Source organism: Haliotis rubra, unplaced genomic scaffold, assembly GCF_003918875.1.
Source record: "Haliotis rubra isolate DU_JTF1 unplaced genomic scaffold, ASM391887v1 Scf2078, whole genome shotgun sequence".
Taxonomy (NCBI): Eukaryota; Metazoa; Mollusca; class Gastropoda; order Lepetellida; family Haliotidae; genus Haliotis; species Haliotis rubra.
Window position 1 is genome coordinate 44,729 of NW_025766090.1, and position 16,292 is coordinate 61,020.

Below are 16,292 nucleotides of genomic sequence, written 5' to 3' on the forward strand. Positions count from 1 at the left end.
GGACCGGAGCCGACAAGGAGACGTGGAGCCGTGGACCGGAGCCGGTACGGAGGAGACCGGAAGGAAAGGACCGGCGGAGACCGCATCCAGGAGACCGGAGCCGACCCAGGCCGGCGGACCAGGCCCCATGGACCGGTGGCCGGCGGAGACCGGTAGACCGGCCGGACCGTGGACCGGATCCGGCGGACCGGCGGAGACCGGAGCCGGCGGGACCGGACCATGGCCGGCGGAGACGAGCCGACACGGAGGACCGTGAGGACCGTGAGCCGCATGGCGGACCGTGAGCCGGCGGACCGACCCAGACCGGCGACCGTGAGCCCGGCGGGACCGTGAGCCGCACGACCCAGGACCAGGCCCATGGTGACCAGAGCCGGCGGAGACCGGTGGAGCCGACCCAGGCATGACGAAGCCGACCCAGCGGAGACCGTGAGCCGACTGGCCGACCCAGGCATGGAGACCGGTGAGCCGGTGGACCGGACCGGAGCCGGTGGACCGTGGAGACCGGACGGCCGGACCGTGGACCGGTAGCGGACCGGTGGACCGAGCCATGACCGGATGGCCAGTGGAGACGGCGGAGCCCATGGTGCCGACCACGAATGACCCGGCAGGTGGACCGTGAGCCTGGCGGAGGACCGGCGGACACAACCAAGTGGACCGCCATGACCGGTGGCCCCAGGCACCGGAGACCGGAGCCGGCGGACCGACCCAGGCCGGCGGCCGGAGACTGGCCGACCCAGGCCTGCGGAGACCGTGAGCCGACCCAGGCCGACCCAGGCATGACCGGAACCCCATGGAGGCCGGACCGTGAGCCGCATGGACCGTGGAGGACCGTGGAGGACCGTGGAGCCCCAGGAAATGGACCAGAGGCCCCATGGACCGTGAGCCTATGGACCGGAGCCCCAGTGGAGACTGAGCCGGTGGCCATGGAGACCGTGGAAAGCCATCCCAGGGACTTGTGGTGGAGCTTGACCCCAGGGGACGGTGGAGACTGGTGGAGCCCCAGTGGAGACTGTGGAGTTTTAAGTGGACTGCATGGTGGAGACTTAGCCATTCCAGGTGGACAGGAATGGAGATGGATGGTGGACTGTGGAGGAGACGAAGAAGGACCAGGGATTGGGTGGAGACTGGGGAGTTTGGTGGTGGATGGTGGAAATGGAGGTTTGGTGGAGACTTGTGGAAAGCCGACCAGGGATTGTAGGCCGAATGGACAGGGTGGAGGAATCAGGGAGCCATGGATCAGGAGTTTGCAGTGGTGGAGGAAATGGTGGACTTGGGAGGGACTGTGGAGTTTGTGGGACGGAGTATGGACTGTGGAGTGGAATGGAAGGAGACTGGGGAGCCAGTGGAATGGAGAATGGACAGTGGTGGAGGATGGTGGACATGGTGGGAAGTGGACAGTGGATCAGAATCTACGCAGGCCGGGGACCGTGGAGCCCATGGCGGAGACCGTGAGCCCCATGGGCGGGACCGTGGAGCCCGGTGAGGACCGACCACGGCGGAGACCGGAGCCGGCGTGGACACCCAGGACGAAGCCGACCCGGCGGTGACCGGCCCCAGGCCGACCCAGGTGACCGGAACGGTGAGCCATGGAGCCGGCGGAGACCGACCGTGAGGTGGGGACCGGCGGCTGACCGTGAGCCGGTGGACCGTGAGCCGGCGCGGAGACTGTGAGCCGGCGGACGCATGGACCGTGAGCCGGCGGAGAGCCTGGCGGGACCGGAGCCGGCGGAGACCAGCCGACCCAGGCCCCATGTAGGCTGGGGACCGGGTGAGCCTGGCGTGGAGACCGTGGAGCGGGACCGTGAGCCGGCGGACCCAGTGGACCGGCGGACCCAGGTGACTTTAGCCGGTGGAGACTGTGACGGTGACGACCCAGGCATGACTGGCCGGCGGGGACCGTAGGCGGGACCGTGGACCGGCGGACCGTGGACCGTGAGCCGGCGGACCGTGAGCCGGTGGACCTGAGCCGGCGACCGTGAGCCGGCCGGCGTGGAGACCGTGAGCCGGCGACCGGTGAGTTTGGCGGTGCCGACTTGCACGGACACCGGCGGACCGTGAGACTGTGGCCGGCGTGGACACGGAACGGGACCAGGCCCGGCGACCGCATGACCGACCCAGGACCGTGGAGCCGGTGGAGACCGGAGCCGGCGGACCGGCGGATCACGACGCAGGCCGGAATGGAGACGGTGGCCATGGCACCGACCCAGGCCGACCCAGGACCAGGCCGGCGGACCGACCCAGGACCAGGCCGGCGGTGACCGTGAACGGACCGTGAGCCGGCGGACCGTGGAGCCATGACCGGCGACCGGCGTGGCATGGACCGTGAGCCGGCGTGGACCGAGCCCCATGCATGTGGAGGACCGGTGAGCCGGCCGGCGTGGAGACCGGACCGAATGAGACGGCCGGTGAGCCGAGACCGGTGGCGGCGCGGACCGTGGAGCCTTGCATGGGACCGTGGAGCTTTAACGTGAGACCGTGAGCCGGCGGAGGACCGAGCCGCACGGGAGACCGGTGGACCGGACCAAGGTGGACCGTGAGGTGGACTGGAGACCGGAGCCGGCGGAGACTGCATGGAAACCGTGGAGGTGGGGACTGTGGAGCTGGAGATCAGAAGACCCAGGATCCAGGACCAACCAGAGCCGAAACACAGGCCGGTGAGCACGAAATGAGGAAGGAACTTGCACACTGGAATGCAGGACTTATCTGTCTTGCACCAACTGGAGGGAAAGCTGCCTGGAGGCCACAGACGTGGTGGTGCCACACACCGTGGACCCACCAGACCCAGAAGACCGGATCCAGGCCGCAGCTGACTTGCCACATGGAACCCAGGGTATCCCATATACAGCCTGATCGGAACCAGGACCCGGAGGGGAGACACGGATGTCTGAGTGGATGTGGCATTGAAGGAAATAACAGTGGACAATGGACAAAAAGCCACACCAAGGAGCCAGGAAATGGACACACAACCACATGGTGGAGACATAACACTGGAATGGACCACGACAACAGAGGAAACAAAATGACCACAGCCGACCCAGGAAGGATGGAGAGGATGGAGCTTGTGTGGAAATGAGAACTTACAGCACAGACCTTAAGTGGGGACTGTAGGTTTATGTGGACTGTGGAGTTTGTGGGACTGCAGTGTGGAGACGGGGAAATGAAGGGATTAATAGTTTGGTGGTTGGGACTGTGGAGCTTGGTGGAGACTGTGGAGCTGGTGGGGACTGTGGAACTTATGGTGGACCAGGTTTATCCCAGGTGGACATGGTGGAGGACAGCCATGTGGTGGAGACAGGATTGCAGGCCTGTGCAGGTGGAGACTTTCTAGCCCATCTATAGGTAGGGACGAAGTGGCCTATGCAGGTGGAGACTGTGAGCTTCCATCCAGGTAGGGATTGCAGGCTCTGTGTAGGTGGAGACTTTTAGCCATCTAGGTAGGGATTGTAGGCCTATGTAGGTGGAGACTGTGGAAGTGGTGGGGAGTGGAAGCCGGAAAATAATGGAAATATGGGGACGGGAGCCGGTGGAGACCGGCGGCCGGACCGTGGGGACGGGGAGCCGGTGGTGGAAGGTGGACCGGAGTTTTATGGTGGACGGAGCATGTATGGAGGGACTGTGAGCCATGTGGGGAAGCCGGTGGTGGAGACGGTGGTGGAGATTGTGGAGTTTAAGTGGACGGAAAGGAATATGGAGGATGGTGGTGGAGTTTGCAGGACGCGGCAGTGGACCGACCGGAAATGAACGCCACCGGTGGACCGGACCGGTGAGCCGGCGGGACCGGCGACCGGCGGAGCCCAGACGGAACGGACCGCATGACCGTGGAGCCGCCGGACCGGCGGGACCGTGGAGCCGGCGGAGGACTGAGCCGGCGGACTGTGGAGACCGGACCCAGCGGAGACTGTGGACCGCGGAGACCGTGAGCCGACTGGCCGTGGACTTTAGCCGACCGGTGAGTCGACCCAGGCCGACCCAGGCCGGCGGAGACCGTGAGCCGGCGGCCGGCACCGGTGCCCGTGGAGACCGGAGCCGGCCGACCGTGAGCCGGTGGACCGGCGGACCGTGGAGCCGGCGTGGACCGCATGACCGGACACACCGGACCGTGAGCCCATGGACCGTGGAATGAGCGACCGTGGAGACCGGACACCGTGAGCCCCATGGACGGGGACCGTGAGACCGCACCCAGGTGGAGACCGGCGGGACCAGGTTTGATGGAGATCGAGCCGACCCAGGCCGTGGAGACTTTAGCCATCCAGGTCGGCGACCGACCCAGGCCGACCCAGGACCGGCGGAGACCGTGAGGTGGCCGGCGGACCGTGGACCGGAGACCGGCGGACCGTGGCCGGGACCGTGAGCCGGAGACCGGTGAGCCGGTGTAAAATGAATCACGTTTTAATTCATGAAATTTCTATTTTCATGATGCGTTTCTTTGGGGAGAGTATATTTGGTGACTGTGAGCTTCATGTAGGTGGGAAATGAGAACTTCATGTATGTTTTCACGGTGAGCTTCATGTAGGTGGAGACTGTAGGCTTCATGTAGGTGGGGACTGTGAGCTTTATGTAGGTGGAGACTGTAGGCTTCATGTAGGTGGGGACTGTGAACTTTATGTAAGAGGGGACTGTGAGCTTTACGTAATTGGGGACTGTGTGCTTTTTACAGGTGGTGAATGTGTGCTTCACGTAGATGGGAACTGTGATTTTTTATGTGGATGGGGACTGTGTGCTTTCAACCATAAATATATTTGAAAACATACTTCCTAAACTGTAGTACATACAGACACCATGAGCATCACTACCAGAGTACCCACGTTCGCTTTGAACAGGACTATCCGTCTCCACCTTAGATAATGGGAAATGTCGCTACCATATATGTTTCATACCGTCAGCACAACTGTAAAGTGATACCGGAAAGCAGCTTACACATATAACCTTCTGCCCATGACAATGAAGTTCATTTCTTAACCAAAGTGTATGCTATTGTTCAGTGTTTATTAAGTGTTTTCTGTTCTCAGCTTTGGCATAAGGTATATGACCTTTGTGACCACAGTGATGGCATAACTAATGGTGTGGATTAATGCAGTATAGTTTCTGAAAGTCCCGCTTTTCTAACTAGGGTGGTCCAGCTTGGGATATAGGGTTGTCTATACTCTTGTTTTACTTCATGAGACTTAGCCCATTGAGTATGTTATGAATACACTCAATCAACCTTGAAACTTGTTTAACTATATCTCACAAAGGAAACAGTGCTATTGTACAAACGGTGTGAGTCATAATGATATCATTTGGGCAAGAGTACAAACGATGAAAAATGAATTCGGCATCGTTGTTGAAAAGAAAGACCCTCAACAAGAACGCCATACTGATGAAACTGTTGCAAACCATCAACCGATCAACAAACCCAAATATAAATGTAAATATATAGTCAACAGATATGAAGCGACTTACCGCTGAGCAGAGAAACATATATACACCTGTGCATTAATTAAGCATGCGATGAAAATACGATGCGATGCTACAGAAAACTTGGGGTATATCCATCAATCTAATCAACCTGTAGTTAAAGAAGCTTTATCCACTGACAGTTTTACAAATACCATAACCGTTTCTATTCCTTATAAAAGAATATGTTGATGAAAATGTGATGGGACAGAATTTTTACCCATAATAACTATTCCTCTCCTGCTCAAACTACACAATTAAATTATTGAATTAAGGTTTGACTAAAAATAACAATTTTGTTATATACCAAGATGACATTTTACACATTATGTAAGCTATAATTATGCATAAGCAGGAAGAACCCAAATGTGAAAGATTCAGATCTTTTTCCAACAATTCAGATTGCTAATTGACAAAAAATGAAAAAGGCCACATTAATAAGATTTTGCAATATTTTTTTTAGGATTTTGAGTTTATTGTAATGAATAAACACTTCTCCTTGCCGGATACTGATAATTACAGCTAACATATGCTTGTTTTGTTTGTAACTTTTAATGCATTTTAAAATGTTCCTTTTCTAAATCTTAGTTTACAAACTTTCATCCATTCACAATAAATAACGAATTTATAGGCCACACAACAATCAATTCTTACTTTCACTTTCAAAATAAGGTAGCTTGTTTTAGGACTGAAAATCACCTGTTTTAAATATAAGAAATTATCCTAATTAAAATGCATGGTAATTTCAATGATGTTTTCGTTTTGAAATGTTATATGCTTGCTCTATCAAATTATAAAGGTTATTTTTTGGAAAGAATTTCATTTCAGACATAATCAATTGGTAAAAATACAGGGTGGTACTTATTTTATGCACAGATGTATATATATGAACCTAATATAGGGTTCTGGATCCGAATATATTAGGTTGATATATATCGCTCTTCTTCTCTGCTCAACGATAAATCGTGTCATGTCTTTTGTGTGTTGAGACAAAAGTACAGTTCTGCACATGGTGTGTTTTGGGGAAAATCATCATGAATATTCCTGGAATAGGGGTGACATCTCCCTGTTGAAACTGTTCTAGCAGAGGAATGGTAGTTCGACAGATCGCAAAATCTGATCAATATGGAGACGAGCTCTGAGAATCTCATTAGTAACAAACAAACCTCCCCATCACAATCTCGCCTCTGTAATATAGGGTTCTTGAAATGTTATATGCTTGCTCTATCAAATTATAAAGGTTATTTTGCGGGAAAGAATTTCATTTCAGACAAAATTATTTGGTAAAATACAGGGTGGTGCATATTTTATGCACATATGTATATATATATGAACTTAATATAGGGTTCTGGATCCGAATATGTTAGGTTGATGTAATGGTAATGGTGAGAAATCTGTTCGACGACGTGCCTGCGGGTTTGTGACCCTTGTATTGGTCTTCCGGTCCTAGGCCTGTATGCTGTTGGGACAGTTTGGCGGCTTGTATGGCGATGGTGCACTTCGCAAATTCTTTCGTGCAACACGACGATTCTGTGTTGCACCGATATGCAACACCCAATTACATATATCACTCTTCTCTCCGGTGAGTGGTAAATCGCGTCATGTCTGTTGTGTGTAAAGACAAACGTACAGTTCTGCACGTGTTAAAACTCAATTCTCACATGTAGTTTCTGAAGATCTTGTATGTTTCAGTGAAAAAAAATCGGTAAATTTGAAAACAAAACAAAATGCAACACTTAATTTTCGTCAAATCATAATGCATATAGCGCCCAAGGGATGTTCTCTCTACTAACATATGGCTTTGTGAGCATACGATCGTGAATGAATACATATTTACTTTTGGTCACGTTTGTTTGGCCCGAGTGGTTTTCTTTACAGCCATGGTAAAGTTGGAAAATAATATTTATAATTTCAACATGATTGATAATATTAACATCAAAGCAGCTCTGGTAATCTTTACTCAGAATACACACACAATCTCAAGCAACACAGGAGTTTAATCAGTTATGAAGAGCATACAGTTCTCCTTCTCCTGGATCTATTTTACAGATACATCCAAGGGTGACGACGTCAACTGAAGGGGCTAAATACTGCTACTGTTCCCCTTGAAAGGGCAACGATAAGTCCTCCTCATTCAAAGGAGAATGTATCTACAAACGTTTCTAACGTAGAATATTTATGATTCTATTTTGAACCGAAATGAAAGTCCTAGCAATTGTGACTGACTTGAAAGAAGGTGTAAATCCCTGCTGGTGTGTTGTGTACCGTTTCGTTGGTCCCAGACATGGTGGCCAACATTTACTGATGGTCAATAATAGCCTGTTGTTATCATGCATTATCCTGTAATGTCGTTTTAATGGTTACATACTTACCTTATAAACAAATTTGTGATATTACTGTATTACATTTATGCATGTGTCATGTGTATTCTCATATAGTCATGTTATGGCTGAAATAGTGTCGATGTGTCATTTACTTTATCTCACTGAGACAGAGCTCTCTTTCAAATGTCACAATTGTTTTTCATTTTCCCATGATTCATACGTTACATATATTTTGTCGAATGCAAACTATAGAATGATATTTACTAATTTCCAAGCTTACGAATACATGTACAGTGCACTCTGTCAAACTCGGACTCTGTCTTTCTCGGATTGCTGTATAAACAGGACTGAACTCACGGTCCCGGCGTAATCCTTCTTTGTTGTCATAATGAAAAAGTTCTGTATCTCGGACTCTCATTATTTCGGACTTCGGACCAAAGTGTCGGCCCGATAAGGTAGTTACATGTAAAAACATTGCTATATAATTCGGACTGAGCAGGAAGTCCGCTTGGCCAATAAACCCTGAATAAACATTCCGTTGATTAGTTTGTGTATTTATTTACTTAGCAGGAAGTCCGCTTGGCCAAGACCGCGTCATCTAGCGGTGAAGGCTTATTTACCTTTGATGCGACTAACACCAATTGTAAACTATAATTGAGCCGATCATGTCAACTCAGTGTCAATGTCACTATGTAAGAAGCGATTTTATTGGATACAGATTGGTTTCTAATGACGCTTTTTCGCCACCGTCTGCTATAAGGGTCGTAATTGGTCAAAATCAAACACGTGACCTAATTAAGAAATTTAAGAAATACAGTTCGCTCTACCACCATGTATAGTGTAATAAAACACACTTTCGCCCTGAACTATAACAACGTTAAAGCGTCCTCGGGATTTAACGTTGCAATAGTTCGGGGCGAAACTGTATTTCTTTCTAAGACGCCAAATTTAATACTTTCTAAGGATAATGACGATTAATCTAAGGCAGAAAACAAACGATGTGTCGGTGGCCGAAATTACGAATCCTCCCACTGGGCTAACTGACGTGCTGTTCTATTGACGTGTCTGCCCCCTACGTTAAGACGAACGTTACCAGAAAAGCAACTGATAAACAGTTTGATGACGGTTTACGGACGGGTTAAATATCTTCTCTAAATTATGTTAATTACATCTGTGATTAACGTAAACCATATGGGGCAATATGAACGTCGCATTTCAACAACCAACGTAAGTTTAGATCAGTACATCCAGATGAAGGTGACTAGTTAATCGACATTCCACAGTTGCATTGTGGGAATGTAAACATTGCGAACGTTACCGTGTCGCTGTAAAATTGTCAGTCGAACTGAGACATTTTATCCGTTGGAAAACATAAACGTGATGTTAGCTGAGTGGAAGCAACTGCAAACCAAGAAACGGATTGCAACGGAGTACTTTATTCTAGGAGTCTGTACGAGTCACTGACAACTGACATGCATCGTGACGTCGGTTACATTGTGACGTAATGCGAAAGTGTTCGATTACGAGGGGCAGACTAGAATGGTGCAGTGACGCCAATGCATTGTGACGTATGGCAAAAGTGCACATCATCGTCTGATAAATTACTGTTGGCGCCTTTGATCTTTCACCGAAGCATCTTAGAAACTCCCATACATAAGTTTTGTGTTTAATTGTGATAACACTTGTGTTGCAAAGTGACATTGCCATAACCTAAAACCTGACTGTATCATACTTGAATCTGTCTGCCATGAAAGAGTGTAACAATGTGAATTTAACACGGAAATGTTCTTAAAACTGGTGAATGTATCTATCACGCAAGTGTCTGAATCAATGACAATGTCTGTACAAATTGAAAAAACCCACAATATTAAAGAAGGTCAAGAATATGTAATAGTCCATGGGACTTTGCAGTATCTGCTGCTGTTTTCCCTTTCTTGTTCCTGGCGTTAACATCAACTGAGTCCTGTGCGAGGACATACTTCACCACCTCTATATTACCTCCCTGACAGGCAGTGTGAAGGAGGTGGTTGCCTCTTTCATCGACCAGTGACACGTCAGCTCCTTTACTCAGGAGGAAGACTACCACTTCCTTATGTCCATTTTCTGCCGTCTCCATCACAGGAGTCCTACCCAGGAAGTCTCTACTATTGATGCCCACATTGTCCTGTGCAAGGACATACCTCACCGTCTCTACATCCTCTCCTGACAGGCAAAGTGAAGGATGTTCCTACCTCTTTATTGACCAGTGACACATTAGCCCCTTTTCTCACGAGGAGCTCTACCACGTCCTTATGTCCAGTTTCTGATGCAACCATCGCCGGTGTTTTCCTTATCCTGTCTCCTCTGTTAATGTCCAATATATTTGCGAGAGGATATACTTTCCCCATTTCCACATATCCTCCCCGACAGGCAGCGTGAAGGACATTATCACCTCTTTTATCGACCAGTGACATATCAGCTCCTTCACTCACGAGGAAGTCTACAACTCCCCTACGCCCGTTCTTTGCTGCTATCATCATAGGAGTCATACTCCTAAAACCTCTACTATTGATGTCCACATTGTCCTGTTCGAGGACCTGCTTCACCGCCTCTATATCTCCTCTCTGACAGGCAGCGTAAAGTTGTGTGTTAAGTCTTTTGTTGCCTTTTTATTGATCAGTGACATATCAGCTCCTTTACTCTGGAGTTCTACAACTCCTTTTGTATCCCCTTGCTGATGCAACCATCACCGGTGTCTTCCTTGACAAGTCTGGACTGTCCTGAAATCAAAAGTGCAATATTTTGTACTTGGGTTTACTTCCCAAGAAACGAAGCAGCCGGGATACCGAACCCAGTCAGAGCAGGTGGGTGTGCACTCAAGTGTAACTGCTGGTTCATTTGTCGATGCCCTCACGGCTCATTGTGTGTGTATATATAGATATGTTGGATTTTGTAAATACATGCTCAATTTTTGTGTATAACATTTTGCAATCAACAGACATCATAACATGTCATGTGTACAAGTATCACACCTGCCTGTCTGTGTAATTACATAATGTGACAGTGACCGAACTCGGGCCATAAATCAATGCGTATTGTTTATGGTGTATAGCCTGATAGGTGTTAAGTTCAAAATGCATGTAGTCAGTGATCAAAGTTGTGTATTGAATATTGTCATTAGCAGACAGGCAGGCAGACACATAGGTGTCAATAAAACAGACATTGAGTTTGTCTATGACAAAAACATATCTATATCACAGTTAGAAATTCTGTCAACGCTAAATAATGACATTGCTTTTAAGTATCGAACTGAGAAAGTGACTCGGTGAGGAAGAACGTGTGGTGAAATAGACAAATGAAATTATATAAACAGTTAAATCGGTAATCTACTGTCATAACATATAAAAGCTCGCGCCTGTGAAATATCAACAAAACATTAGAAAAATAGCTCACATCAAAGCCTTCACCGAGTATTCCTAGCTGCGCGAACCTATTTCACTGCGCATGTGCTATGAGCGCAGCCCAGCCCAGCTGTTGAAACCACTTTTCCCCAAGCGCTTGAAAAATTAGTGAATCGTTTGAACTCCGATTTCGCGCGGGTTTTTCATCGCGTTGTTTTCCAACTTTATAAGTTGAATTTGCATATTTGATGATTTGTTTCAGTAAGTCCATACCGAAAGGTATCAGAATCTGCCAAGTTGTGTTTTACGTTGCATGTGACCTTTAAGAAGTAGGGTTGATACAAACTTTATGTAACTTTTGTCAAATTACTATGAATGAAACAAAGACACATATTGTTTCAGTATATATGTTCTGCAAGTGAATATATGTATATGTCTTTTGGACCATTTCAACAGTTTGACACACATTTACAAACATCCATTGAACACAAAATGAAGGCAGGTCTCATGACGAATACACTTGCCACTTCTCTTCCTGTTGTATCGTTCATATAACTACACAGATCTAGACACACATACACACCTTGCAACACTTCCATTTTACATAGACATAACTTACATGCGATTGATTCTCAGAACGGCCGCCGGGTCCGCCTGTCCTCTCAATCTTCTTTGATTCACTTGCTCGATGACAGTATGCGAAAATGAAGGAATCGTCGTTACAGTCAAGCTGGCACGTCTTCATGTCAATGTTTCTAAAATGATTGCCCTCTCCTTCATGTTCCCTGTCATCTTAAGTCCACATTCCTTTGAGCTGCATGTGGAAAGAACACACATGTAAACGGCTACTGCTAAGGCACTCTGGAGACAGTTATTTAAACAGAATGGCATCATCTTGAAGTAATCACAGAAGAACACAGGGACTGAGCACTGGTTAGACGAATAAGAGAGGCTGCTGAACAACGGTTCAGAGATCACTGTCAAAGGTATTCTGAGTTCTGACTTTAAGTAGTTGTTTCAGGACATCACGTGACATTAAAATGTGGTCATAATGGCAGAGGCTTCAATACATCAATAACAGAAATGCCAGAGCGTGCTATACCACATATGAGAGATCAGTGGAAACGGTAAACTGAGTTCTTCTTTTACGTGGATGCATCCGGGACATCACGTGACACAAGTGAAATCAATAAAGCGCAAGGCTTGACATGTCACTGTCATATATACGAAGGTATATTTATTTCTATGCAAACCGAATGGCTTACTAGTCCAGGGCGATCAACACAAAAGGTCCATGAACAACTTTTACCAACAACCCAACAGGTCATCCACCTTCACTATAAACAACCCAACAGGTCCACCACCTCCGCTATAAACAACCCATCAGGTCCACCACCACCTTCACTATAATCAGCAGAAAGGTCTACCACATTCACTATAAACAACCCAACAGGTGCACCACATTCACTATAAACAACCAAACAGGTCCACCACCTTCACTATAAATGCCCCAACTGGTCCACCACCTTCACTATAAACAACCAAACAGGTCCACCACCTTCACTATAAACAACCCAACAGGTCCACCACCTTCACTATAATCAGGCACCCATGAAGGCCACCTCCTCGTGGTGGGTGCTGGGTAACGCTAAGCGCCCTTCAACCCCCGTTGTGGGACCCGGGGATATTTGGTCCACCAACCCGTTTGCCGTGGGTTGCGCCCCTGTGTCGGTGGAGGACGGGAACCACTCCTACCAATTAACTTAGTAGACAAATATAGCTATTCAAGTCATATTTGCTTGAGTATAACATCCCTGTATCCCTGGTGTTTGCATGCTGGAGACCCGATGCAGTTAGACACCGTCCTCGTTGACACTCCATGGTGGGTGGGGACCAGGGCTGTCGAATCAATTTTATATCACCATGGCTCACAATCATTCTGGTTCTAGTCGCAGTGAAAAAAGAAGAGACGTTTGGAAGCTGAGATATTGTCCTCTGATGATGATATTTCTCTTCCTCAAAATTCAAATTCCTGGGCACGATTTATTGTCGTTGACTCAAAAGATGGACTCCCTTTGAAAATCAACCCTTTTGCTATTAGCAAAGCAATTGAAGGCATTTGTGGCGAAGTAACAAATGCTTTCACGGCTCCGAGGCGGCTCTCTTTTGCAGAATGTGCCCGACGACCACAGGCTGTTAATCTTTTTGAAATGTACCACTTTTGTGTCAATACTGAAGTCACTGTCTCAGTACACCGAACTCTAAATTCCAGTCGAGGGATCATCCGCGACAGAGCCCGTTGTCTCGCGGAAATGACTGAGGAAGAAATACTGAAAGAACTTTCTGGGCAACATGTGACCTCAGTGAAACGTTTCATGAGAAAAGATGGAGATGCAATTATCCCAACAAATACTTATTTGTTCACTTTTCGCTGACTGCTATCCCCAAATCCATTAAGGCAGGCTATTTTAACATCGGAGTGGAGGTGTATGTCCCCAATCCACCTGGTGTGTTAATTGTCAGAAATTTGGACATGGTTCCAAATTCTGCAATTGAAAATACTCAAACTCAATACTCGAAGACAAACGTTGTTGTGACACAGACACTACAAACGGAATCAGTGTTAAACGTTTACAGCTTCAAGGCACTGTAACAATCAACAGAACATAAAACATGAGGAAGGAACGTGTTGGTTCCCTGCAAACAATAACGTCAACCTTTGAGTATATGTTTGAAGCCAAAAGGAAAAAAAATATAATCTCATCAAAAAGCAGAATGCCCTATAAGAATCTCACCTCTGCCACGTCGGATAGCATATCCGTTGATGAACGGGTCTTCATCTTGGCTTTCTATTGTCGCAAGATGGCTCTCCAAGTAATAACAACAGTAGGCCTGAAAAGTACACTCCATTGTTTAAACAGCAAGCAGAGGAAGCACGTTCTTCCAAGACGACACTTACCATCTGTACATCTCTTTAAATACGAAAGACTAAATTTTGTTCAAGTCTAGAGAGATATGTCTGCACATACTTTTTATCAGTGACAGAAAAGTGATTTGTAAAATACATGTCCACATCTGCTTTTCTGACTCAGTTGGAATAATTTAAATTTTCGAGTTAACTGTTTTGAGCAATTTGTTTCAGTACATTGTATACAAACAACTATGTCTTCTGTAAATGAAGTCAAATAAATAGGGTATATCATGTGTCAGGGGTGATGAGACCATCTCATGCTGCAGTTTCACTTCATTCTGTGTTGTTGTTTAACGTTATGTGGTGGCGGTCTGCACATAACTGAGCCTGAACCAGGCAATACAGTTATCAACAGCGTGAGCATTAAATTGAGATACAATGACACGTGTCATTCGAGTCAGCAACCCGGATCGTCATGTATTCATCACATAATTTTGAAAGGCTGAATTTTGTTAAGTCCAGAACATATTTCTGACAATTCTAACCTTCACAGGTGGTCAGAATATTTCAGCTTACATTGTATCATGATAAATACTTTATAAGTTGTATGCTTTTCTCTCAAGGTAATACGGTCTGATGTACGCCTCTTTGTAGCAGTGTCACCCGAGCTGGAAGGCGCACATCAGACCGTAGTACCCGAGGGAGAAGCATGCAACGTGTTTATCTTACCGCCATGTTAAATGTACAAAATATCATTTTATTTCATTTTAAAGATCGCTACTACCGACTATATGACAATTAAACAAAATGGCGTCTGTCTCTCGACTTGATTTTTTCAAATCCATGAAACATATTCTGACAAGCTTAAAACTGCTTTAAAAGGTTCATTATGTTCAAATTGAGAGTGCCAACGAATAATGTATAAAGTAGTTTAAATAAAGCAGTGAAAGTCGGTAAAATAAATGTGTACAAAGTGAACTAAAACAGCTAATCGAACGGTTTCGAACTCCGGTCACTGCATGCCCTCATATTACTCAGCGGAGAGTTTGGCGGTTACCGTGGCAGCAGGTAATATCCTCCTGGGAGGGTGACACGGAAACTTGTTTAAGCGTCATTGACCAATAAAATTAAAGTATTTTACATGAAGGTAAGATAAGTGGGTGGTTTGATTGTTTGAAGCCCAGTAGGAGAGAGTTAAGGTGAGAAAAATACTCTCATGCGATAATACTTACAGCCGCCTCTGGAAACGAACATCTCACGTTTGAGAACCAGTAGCAGGACTTTCTGTGTAGATAAAATCCTAGCGGACATCCCTGATAAAGGATAATATATCACTTTTGAATGGAAAACTGCTTAATAACATTGATTAATTTATGAAAATACAGCAACAAAACCCTTGAAAACCTAAAGAAACCTGAATCGTCGGATACCAACCAGTTAATTTTACCAGCACGATCATAATGAACTTATCATTTCTTACAAATCTACAGACAGATCAAATCCTTATTTACAGATGGATCCAAGGATGATGGTGCAGTTGCTTAAGCCACTGTCGTTGTATCGAATAAAATAGCACCCAGATTATCAGACAACAGTTCAATATTTATAGCAGAATCCAGAGCAATTATAACAGCTCTCAAATATATCAAAACCTATTTAAATATAATAGTTTATAATAGTGTCTGATTCCCTTTCCTGTCTTCAGGCCGTAATATAAGGAATATTTCTAATATACATCCACAGATCTGTGAAGTAATAGAAATGCATAATGCTCATGCTACTAGTCAGGGCGTAGTCTCTAAATGCCTACAGTGACAAATGCCTACAGTGTAGAATAAAAACAAAGTACTGCACCAGTGATTTCAAGCAGCAGTATCTTCTCCCCATTACATAAATGGAACATTCCAACAGACAAAGGTGGACAAATGCCTACACAATGAAAACATGCTGGGGTTTCATATATTTGTGAAATGGAACAATAATTGAATTCATATCTTTACATCTGACAGGGTCAAATATCTTTACATCATCTATGCATATTTATGCTGAGAATTTGTTTTACTCCATCTTCACTAGTCGACCAACAGCACTGAGAAAGTCCAAGGGAGCCTTCACACCAGCTCGTAGCTGATCCTTTAGTCTATCAAGCATGCTGTCAATCTCCTTGCACACGACGTCGTGGCGGTGGTTTAGCTCCATGGATGAACTGAACAAGCCTGTTCCGTTCGGTCTTCTCAGCTT

General features: G+C 46.8%; 1 protein-coding gene across 1 annotated transcript; it reads right to left on the minus strand.

Moving 5' to 3' along the window:
* Window positions 1-1,402: 1,402 nt before the first annotated feature.
* LOC124276262 (atrophin-1-like) lies at window positions 1,403-2,839 on the minus strand. Its single transcript, XM_046711925.1, has one exon. It carries the CDS (start codon window positions 2,837-2,839, stop codon window positions 1,403-1,405), a length of 1,437 nt encoding a protein of 478 aa, XP_046567881.1.
* Between the last annotated feature and the right edge of the window lie 13,453 nt (window positions 2,840-16,292).